At 30.9% G+C, this 11,237-nt stretch overlaps 1 protein-coding gene across 1 annotated transcript; it reads right to left on the bottom strand.

The window, feature by feature from the left end:
- Positions 1 to 6,010: 6,010 nt before the first annotated feature.
- Positions 6,011 to 7,307, bottom strand: LOC141907751 (uncharacterized). Its single transcript, XM_074797493.1, has 2 exons — positions 6,526 to 7,307; positions 6,011 to 6,417 (listed from the first exon to the last, which is right to left on the bottom strand). The coding sequence occupies exons 1-2, from the start codon at positions 7,305 to 7,307 to the stop codon at positions 6,081 to 6,083; spliced, it is 1,119 nt and encodes a 372-aa protein (XP_074653594.1). The 3' UTR covers positions 6,011 to 6,080.
- Positions 7,308 to 11,237: the final 3,930 nt, after the last annotated feature.

The following is an 11,237-nucleotide window of genomic DNA, read 5'->3' as shown; positions in this document are numbered from 1 at the left end:
ATTATAGCAGGCCTATGGATATCATTATTACTACGCCTGTCACGGCCTTGTATACATTAACGACCATTTATACATAACTTCACTTCAAGCGTTCCAGCGTATCAAGTGTTCGTTCGGACAAAGACGTAGTAATATAATTCGTAGGCCTACTGTAACTGTAATACTATTGCCTCCCAAGTACCTATGTTCACTCGATCAAGCGTGAGAACTAAAGAAATACTCCAAAGGCCTTGATATATTTCAGCTTCTAATAAAACGTTTATGTATTTAACGCACTGTTGTCTGCACATAATTGAACAAACATGTGTTGAGTACATTTGAATCTGCCATTATTCCCCCCAATAGGCAACCTTTGTTACTGGATATAGCTAACCACAAGTCTACGAAAATTCAAATGTAAAATCGTTATCTTTGAATGATATTGTTATGATCTTAATAGTTTGCAAAATAGTTGATTATCGGTTAAACATCATAGTGACGCAGTCATTGTCATTGATACGTATATTATATAAACCAACCAAATAGTAAGCAACTAGCTCAACTCTGTAAACGATATTTTGTCAGTTTTTCATTGAGGCTCTGTTAAAAATAGTGCGATATAGTGCGAAATTGATATTTACCACTTCAGCGCGTCTGTCTTTCCGACTCGGGTTAATGCATGGATATGTGTCTTCAAACGATGTTAAAACTTAAGAAATGTAGGAGATGTTTTCTTTTGACGTCAAACTTTGCACAGTTTACCAATTTGGATTCAATAAGGAAAATGATGCCATATGTAAATGACTGATGTTTATAGAAGATGTTATTTTCAAGATCGTTTCTCTATGCATTGAATACATGATTTCACCTCCTCACCTTTTGTGTTATTTATTCTTCCTTTCGCATGTCAGATGGCTGATTACCTGAGAAAAAATTTTCCGACTACATTATGGATGGGGTTGGAGAGCATCTTTACCCATGCATTGCTGGTTTAACTCTCTCATGGATCTGCGGTTTTTACAAAGTAAGGTTCTGACCAATAAAACAAAACATGTATCATGGAAATTGCTGTTTAAGAAACCAGACATGACATCTACAAGACATGACAGAAGTACTGTTGTTGCTGACATGTTGTTGCAAAGACGAGCGTTTCACCAGTGGATCAGGAACTAATAGGCATACAGTGACCAGGCATAAAATAAATAACGACTAGACTTTTATTGTAATTTATAAATGTAAATAAGAAAATATGAAATTTTCATATTTATATAAATCAGTAATTCATTTAGAATATGAAGGATTAAAAGGAATTAAATATAAATTCAGAACGTATTTACCAGATAGATTTCATAGAATATCTAGTAAAGATATTGAAGAATTATGTTTTGGGGATTTCTATTTCATATATAAAGGAAAGAATGAAAAAGGATGTCATGATATAGATTTCGAATTTTAAAAAGATGTAAAATAAATGCAAAATAGATTAAAAGAATGTAGAATATATGTTATTTATAGATAACAGTGCAATCAAAAATCTCTTAATTTACAAAAAATCCAATTAGATAAAGAATCTAAAAATTGTATTGATATGAAATCAGTAAATATAAGTTTTTGTAATTCTTTTGATGACATATCTAATGAAACTCTTGGGCATAGATTTTTTTGAGTTGTTTATGATGAAAAATCAGATTAGTGGTATCATATATTTTCAAACCTGAATTATATAATTTAGAAACATTTTATCACGAAATTAATAGAAGAGCTCGGTTAAAAATGGGAGTTGATGCAGGATTTGGTATGAAATTTTTGAAAAGTAATACTACTAATAGAATGAGGATAAAGTTAGCTAATTATAATCATACATTTTAGAAAAAAAAACCTGTAGCAAAATTGTTAGGAATTACACTTAATATAAGATGTAATACTGTCGATTGTTCGCCGAATTTAATACCTTCTTCGCATTTTTATATTTATTGGAACTTAATAGAACCAACTTTTGAAGCTGATAAATATACAACTTGTAATTCTAGCATATTAAATATTCTATCTTTGGAGAATTCGGTATGCAAATTAATTATGATTTATCTGAATGCGATTTTAAACCGTGTATAGCAAGATTTCATAATTCTAGATTAGAGATAAGAAATCATGATGGATATCTAATGAATTTAAATGATTTTCCTGTAATTTATTAGATAGTTATAAGATGTAAATAATAATTGATATTTTCTATAATAATAAATAGTAACTTGTAAACTCCAAAATTAAGAGACTGAACATTTTCGATAGGATAAATCGAAACGATATTTTTTTTGTTGCAAGAAACGCATATTAAGAGTGATGAAGAGGAAAATAAGTTTTTTAAAATTCTGATGAACGACTTCGAAATCATAAGGAATAATTATGCCAATCGTGTTTACGGAGTCGCTATAGGCATAAGTAGGAAAATCGATTTTAAACTGACGAGCTATACTAAAGATACACACGCACGTACTATTTCTGCAAATTTATTAATTGGGAATGAAAAATTCAAAATCTTGAATATACATGCCCCGAATAAGGAAAAACAAAAAAAAGGAATTCTTCCAATCTTTACCAAAGATTGTCAAAAAATCAGAGAACGCAAAATTAATTGTCGGGGGAGATTTCAATTCTATCGAAAACTATTCCCTAGATCGACAATCGGTTCATTCAAACCCTAGAATAACTATTGGCACCGAACAGATCGGACAATTGTGCGATTTGTATTGATTGGAAGATCCATTCAGGTCACTAAATCCCCTGAAACAAGGGTTTACTAGAATAACAAAGGTCAACAATACGATAACCAGAACACGAATTGATAGATTTTACGTTTCTCAATATGCCACAAATGATGTAGAAACAATAGAACACCTTAACTCGATACACTCAGACCACAAATTAGTGTCAATGACATTACACACAAACCAACCTCAACGTGGCAAGGGGTTCTGGCATTTGAACAATGATTTGCTTAATAATGAAAATTATGGTGACATGATTACGGACACTTGGAAAAAGTGGCAAAGGCACAGAGGAGTTTATGATAATATACTCGAATGGTGGGATGATGGTAAAAAGCTTATTAAATCTAAAACTATTAAATTTGCATGAGACACTTCTAGATCTAGGAACGAACTAAAGCGTAAACTCGAAAACGAATTATATATTTTAGAGAGTCGGGCAAGTAAGGGTCAGAACTACGATCATAATAGATTGAAGAATATTGAAACCATAATTAAACAAATTGATGACAATAAAACAAAAGGGAAAATAATACGATCCAAAATTGAGTGGAGAGAGGAAGGAGAAAAAACATCGAAATTCTTCGCCAACTTAGAGAAAAGGAAAGATTAACCATGTAAATGCGCTGTATAATGAAAAAAATAAACTTAAAACTAATCAAAGTGAGATAATGGATATCAAAGTTAAGTTCTATAAAGAATTGTAGAACAAAGAACCAATAGACCACTTCAGACTTTTTTTTAGAAAACCTACCTCAAGTTCAAAACCCAGGAATGATTGATGTTATTTATTACGCTTAAAGAACTAACGGACTCTCTAAAATCGTTTAAATTAGATAAGTCGCCTGGTTTTGACGGAATATCAATTAACTTTTATAGGAAACTCTGGAATATCCTACAAAGTGACTTTCATCAAGTAGTGTGTGAATGTATAAACCAAAATACGGTTCCAGATTCTATGAAGATGGGCGTCATCGCGCTAATCCACAAAAAGAACGAAAAAGCGCGCCTAGAAAACTGGAGACCAATCACATTACTATGTAATGATTATAAAATAATAACTTAAACTCTAACAAACAGGTTAATCAAAGTAATGACGGATATAATTGACCCTGGTCAAACATGCAACGTAAAAGGCAGGCGGATCCATGATAATTGCCATATAATTCGAGATATAATTCAATACACAGAAGATGAAAATATTGAGGCATTTTTAATAGCCATCGACCAGATGAAGGCCTTTGATCGGGTCGACTGGTCCTTTATGTTTAAATCCCTTGAAGCATTCGGAATCGGTGAAAATATGATCAAATACATTAAAATGTGCTATATTGACCCTAAATCGCAAATTATAAGTAATGGATTCCTAACAGTAACAGGTAAAAATCCCCCCAGTTAAAATCCCCCCGGTAAAAATCCCCCGGTAAATATCCCCCCGGTAAAAATCCCCCCTAGGTAAAAATCCCCCGTGGTAAAAATCCCCCTATAATTGATTTCACTAAAATTTTCAACAGCTATTATGTTTAAAAAAATATAGATTCGAAATTTTATTGCACTTTATTGCTTTATTTAACTCTAGTATAGTAATTCCATCCATTAAATACGGTTACCAAACGTTTAATAAAGAATAATAAGTGTAGAGACAAAATACTTATTCTAGGGGTACGAGTCAGTTGATTGAATTCGGTCATTTAAACTAGCCTACTTGCTAATTAAAGAGTGGCCACTGTTGAAAAAGGATAAATATTACTTAAGAGTTATTTAGTCACGGAGCCAACCCATTTGATTTACAGTTATTAACTTCTTTGATTTTTTGGGCACTGGAGTGATTGCCCCTAAGATAATTTAAGAATAATTACTGTAGAGACAAAATACTTATTCTAAGGGTACGAGTCAGTTGATTGAAATTGGTCATTTAAACTAAAGTGGCTAATTAGGAGTGGTCACTGTTGAAAATGAATAATTATTACTTAAGAATTATCTAGTCGCGGAATTATCTAGTTTACAGTTATTAACATCTTTGATTTTATGGGCACCGGAGTGATTACCCCTAAGATAATTTAAGGCATTTGAAATTATTGAACAATAGAAATGGCTGTTCTAATCCCTTGGTAAGTTTGGTTTAATAAAATATCTAATGTACTTATGTATTCCTAAATAATGTTGTAAAAAGTTAATTTTTCCTACTCTAGTTTTATAGAAAAGTGGATATGGGGGGATTTTTACCAGGGGGGATTTTTACCTAGGGGGGATTTTTACCGGGGGGATTTTTACCGGGGGGATTTTTACTTGGGGGGATTTTTACCTTGTGGGAATTTTACCGGGGGGATATTTACCGGGGGGATTTTTACCTACATTCATTCCTAACAGCCCCCTTTTCCCTCGAACGGGGAGTTAGACAGGGATGCCCGATGAGCGCGTTGCTATACGTCATCATCGCTGAAACTTTATCAAATAAAAAAATCAGACGTAACGCTGAGGATTAAAGGAATTAAGTTACCGGATGACAGTATTTGTAAAATGAAACAGTTTGCTGATGACAATACCTTAACTTTAACCAGCATCAAATCAATTGAGGAATGTTTTATCTGATTTCGAAAAAGCTTCCGGTGCTAAAGTGAACCACCAAAAAACGGAATGTTTAAGGATAGGTGCCTCCAAAAATAGAACTGACAGTCCTTAGAACCTTAAATGGTCGAACAAACATATAAAAATATACGGCATGTATTTTGGACAAGATGACATAGCTAAGCTGAACTGGGAACGAAAAGCCAGCACAGTATCAAACATATTAAACCAATGGCGTCAGACAAAACTATACTACAAAGGAAAGTCATAAATTCATTTATTCTTTTATACTATGGTATGTGTCAGAGGGAATTCACCCATTTAGTCTTCTGACATTTAGTCTCCCGGACATTTAGTCTTTTCCACTTGGTCTTCTGACAATTAGTCCTCTTTGATATCACCAACCCAAGACAATTAGTCTTCCTGATATAACTAATTACCTGCTCATAGGACTCAGTCTATGGGTTAAGATTGTTTAATGTATGGTATTGTACTAAGTGTTGATATGGTTGTATGGTATAGTACTAACTTTGATTGAAAAACAATAAATTAAATTCACTTCACTTATAAATGTTTTTATTAAGTTGCATATGTACAAGAACCAATATTTACAAGATATTTACAATATTGCAGCAACATATTCACAATAATACAAGAAAGCACAATCTTCAGCACAGTTTTCATTATTCATTTGTCCGCTAATTTCGCAGGTTGCGTCCAACACGACGCAAAAAGTGAACTATACTTGATTTACCATCGCGATGTTGCTCACAGAGGTTTTTCAGCCGATTTTGTAGCTGAACGTAATTTCGTTTGACACGTTTTTTTCGGTGGATTCCCAGCTTCCATTTGTGCCAGAAGAGTTTCAACAACGCAATTTTCCTGCTGCAAGCATTCGATAGCACGCCAGATAGAGGGATGTTTTGTTCCGACAAATATACGGAATTTATTGTTCAAAGCCTCTGACAACTTGTTTGTTCTGTCCTCAGAATTTATGGTAACAGTATGCATGTTCCAGGTCTTTGGAGGATACTGTGGGGGAACACGCTTTAAACGGAACAGTCCACCTGGAGCACGGATTTTACGGTACGTTGAAACAAAGTTACTGCCGAAGTAATCAACAAGCTCAGCTGCCTCTTCTGGAGCAGTCTCGCGTATATGATTGTATCCGGATTCAACATCATCCACAGTCAAGAAGGCCAGTCCATTTAACTATCCACAGAATAACTGAAAATCTTTATCGTCCCTGTACATAGTAGCAAGTCCAAGGTTTTGAATCTTACGATATATACACTGGGATAAATGATAGAAGCATCCTCTTATTTCAATATCACTAAACACAGATTTTGTTGCATTGAGAACTGCCAACTCAAAATCTATCACAACAGTTTTCGGCGAGAGAAATAGTCCCTTGTCATCGCACTTTTCACATAATACGGTGAGAAATTCTTCATAAGTTTCCTGAGTTTTCCTTTGAAGGAATGCATAAACGGTTGAAATAGCAGAATTAGCCAGAGGGACATGGATTACATACAACTGTTCGAACAAAGTTGGTGCCATCTGGAAATTTCCGTCCATGAACCACGTATCAGGTTCACAGTGTTTTTTCAAACATATGTCTGTTGCCAAAATCATGATTCTTGATGTTGTGCTCGCGTTATCGTACATCAGGAACTCTTCTCCATCCTCTCGGGTTAGAGACCATGTATCTGTAATGAACAGCTCATCATGGGTTGCAGGATCTTTTTGATATTTCTTGCGTCGAACTCTTTGCATTACTTTCTTGCATGTATCAGCGTGAGGTAATCGGCTTTGTACATCTGGGTTGTTAAGTCTTGAAATTATTTCTGAATGTATTTGAATTGGAATTTCTCTCGTATTTTCAGCTCGTTTCTTCGTTTGAAATCTTGCTTTAGTTACTTCAATTTCAGTCATATCTCTACAATGACTATGTTCTGCGGTTTCTCTAGGTCCAGTGATTTCTTTACTCGTCATTAATCATTTCTTTTTCACACACCCAGCGAATACTTTCTTTTTTGGTGTATTGCTTTGTATACATGTAACCACTGTAACACAACTCCTGGCCACCTCGGGTACTTTCAATTATTTCCATCTTCTGAGAGCTGTGCTTTAAGCATGGGGTTAAATATTGGACTAAATGACATTTGAAAATAGCCCCTTATATATGATTCAGTAGGGCCTAATTGCTGATAAATTACTGATTGAATGATGATCAAAAGCAAAAAAATTGTCTGAGTTATGACTATATCGTCACTTCATTAGTTATCAATTAGTTGCGTGAACATCTTATCACAATTATTGATTTAAGCCTATCCAATAGTTAATTAGTCGATCAATTGATTATAATGCATGAACAGTCTTTGCGCTTGCATATTGTGCTATCATCCGCGAAGCAATAACATGTAAAGTAAATTTTTAAAGAGCAAAAGGGAAAAAGTAAGAAATGAAATTGAGTTTTCCTAAGTTTATTTTTTGGGGTTCCAGAATTAAAATCTTCTTAATAATTAATTAATTAATTAGTTCCCTTTAATCTAGCCTCTTTTAACAATAACCCTACACGTGAACTGAAATCATTGGTACTCATTAGCCTGCTTAGGCTATATGTATTGTTTCATTAGATTAAAGAATAACTAATTAATTAGTTCCCTTTAATCTAGCCTCTTTTAACAATAACCCTACATGTGAACTGAAATCATTAGTACTCATTGGCCTGTTTAGGCTATATGTATTGTTTCCTTAGATTAAAGAATAACTAATCAATTGATTAAACAGTTCCCTTTAATCTAGCATCATTTAACAATAACCCTACATGATTGTGAACTGAAATCATTTGTTCCCGCTAGCTTATCAAATTATGCAGTTCCTAAAGAGCAACTAATCTATTGTTGTCCTCAGATATATTTTTGGTAACAAGAAAATGTGAAGAGAATTCAGCCATATTATCAGTATTTTAAGATAATAAACCCCAGGTTTCAGGCTTCCACTAACTGTACCTCCCTACTGTACCTACCGTACCTACGAAGGAAGACTAAATGTCCCAATTTGGAAGACTAATTGTCAGAAGACTAATTGGATGGAAACTAAATGTACAAAGACTTAATGTCGGAAGACTAAATGTACCAAATTCGTGTACCAATAATGTTTCAAATCACTTTTCCCAGTTGAAAATAAAACCATCCATTTATAATTTAAGAAAAAAACTAAAAAATTGATAAATATTTAATATTTTATAATCATTTTTAAAATATTAAACTTTTATATGTTTCAAATCAAATAACAATTAAACTCACTACTAATTCTCTATGCCGCCGAGAATTATATTTTTGCTTGTGTGTTATCAATTTTATCACCTGATATTCTGTAGTATTATTCTTTATCATTTCTTTATCGAAAAATTCATTTGATATGTAAATATTTTCATCATTATGAATTAAAATTAGATGGTGTAATTTATTTCTAAAATATCTAGGATTAATGAAATCAATATTATATTCAGAATTATCTTTCAACAGTTCTAAGCATTCGCATTGCTTAATTTTCATATTGTTAAGTTTCATTTTTCTTGAATAATCAGATTCTTTACGTATATCACATACATTAATGAAATCATTTGAATTAATCTTTAAATATTCAGTATACTTTTTCATCAATTCAAAATCCATTTTATCAATTATTTCAAAATGATTGTGTGTTATTTTCTTAACTTGGAAAATAGTTTTTTCTAATTTTGATAAAATAAAGTGTTTATCAGGGCTATGAACACCTATTTGTAACTTTCTTATTGTGTTTTCTATCGAAGACAATTCAAAATAAATACCATTTAATACATCTAATTGTAATGTTTTAATCAGTAATTCTTAAATCAGTAGTAGTTTCAAATAAGCCTTGATCTGTTAAAATATAATTGAAATAAAGATCTGTTAAACATTTACATTAAGTTGAAAAGCCTCTAATTTCGAAAATTGTATTATTTTCAATTCCAGATATTTTAGGAGAATTATCATTTAATTTTACTTCAGGAATTATTTCAAGTTTTTTAAATTCTGTCTCAAATAATTCATTATCGAGACCTAATTGTTGCTTGAATTCATAACAAATTTTATTTCTATTTTCATCGATATCTTCTTGAAATTGTTTAATTTCTTTCATTTCTTCTAATCTTTTAAATTCACTTTTAGATAATAATTTTATATCAAAATCTTCTTCAATATCAAGTGCATCTAATTTATAAAAAGGATTTAGATATTGTTTAGATTTGATATTGTACCTCTTTTTTAAAGTTGTAAATCTAATTCCTGTTTCATGTAATTTAAATCTAAATATTAATTTATTTAATACTGTAAACATTGAATTAGTTGAAGATATAACAGGCTCCTTCAGTTTTAATATATTTTTTTGCTTCAATAATGAATTCTGATTTATCATCATTTTGATTAATTGTGAGGTATAAACATGGGATATTCTTGATTGTAAACATTGATAAAATGAGTAAAAAGGAGGACTCTTCAATATTTTTACTAATCCTAGATTTATATCCTATAAATTTTCTTGCTAATAAATCGCCGTAATAACAGAAATAAAAGCATTTTTCAGTCAAATCATAAATGCATACAGTCTGTTGAACCTCATCAAATAATCATTTAAGTTGTAAATATGCAGGTGAATAGTAAATATTTTCTTTTTTTAAGTATTGTTTAATTTTTCTCCATCATTTTTAATCCTTTTTCAAATGAAATACTTCTTATTTCAATTCTAATTAATCCTGTTTCAATTGATTTTTCAAATGATTCTTTCTACCTTTCTTGATAGCAATTTATGTAACTCATTAAATTTGAACCGAAATTTATATTTACACCAGGAGATTTGAATTGACATGCTGTTTTATTATAAATCTTTATTTTATCATCCTTATGTAATGCTGAAACACAACTATTGGAGAATTCTTTTAGAACTTTATATTTTCTATTTTCGAACATTGATTTTATTTCATCTGAATTAAAGGATCCTTTAAAATCTTGTGTAACATCTACATCTAATATATTGTAATTTTTCCATTCAATAATTTTTCAATAGTATCCATTTTCTGAATTAATTCATTTAAATTTTGATTGCATAATGAAATTTTAAATACTGCTATATAATCTGTTAATTTTAATTCTTGATTAATTCTACTTAAGATATATGACTTTGAATTATCATCATGAATTGTTAAAACACGTGTAATTTTTAAAGCTAAGTTATCCAATATGATATTTCCTTGATTAAAACATTCCTTAATTTCATAATGTGTTATCTTTCTCTGATTAACGTTAAGAAAAGTTGTCCTATTTCCTTTAATAATTTCCTTTTCTAACATGATTTTATATAGCATTATACATGTATTATCGCAAAATATATCTGACATTTCAATTAATTCATTATTATCCGATTTATAATACTTATGTATAATATTTATGTTTACCCCTGAAATATCAGCTAAATTATTATTAGCAGTTAAATAATATAATATTGAATTTATATATTTATTACTCATGTCTTTCGCGGTAACTTTAATTAATCTTGAGCACATTTATATATTAAATTTTTATTAAAATAAATTTAAATTTGAAAAAGAGTTAGAGTTCGCGGAAACCTTATGCTTCAAAATATTTTTTTAGCCTTATTGGTTAGTAACTGTATCAATATTTGTAATTAGATATTTCTTATGAATTGTTAATTCTGCTAACTTCTTAAATTTATAATCTACAGATTTTACATATGTATTATCTTTAATTCTATCTAAGAATTCAGTGTGTATTTGTTTACTCTCCATTTTAATAACATATTTTCTATCAAAATTGATTTTAGAAGTTATTAGATGAGTATTTTAAGAGTAATAGGGAATATGTTGTTTCAGGTTAAAGG

The sequence above is a fragment of the Tubulanus polymorphus genome, chromosome 6, assembly GCF_964204645.1.
Source record: "Tubulanus polymorphus chromosome 6, tnTubPoly1.2, whole genome shotgun sequence".
Classification (NCBI taxonomy): Eukaryota; Metazoa; Nemertea; class Palaeonemertea; order Tubulaniformes; family Tubulanidae; genus Tubulanus; species Tubulanus polymorphus.
Note: the sequence above shows the minus strand (reverse complement) of the source record. Positions and strands in the feature narration are given on the sequence as shown.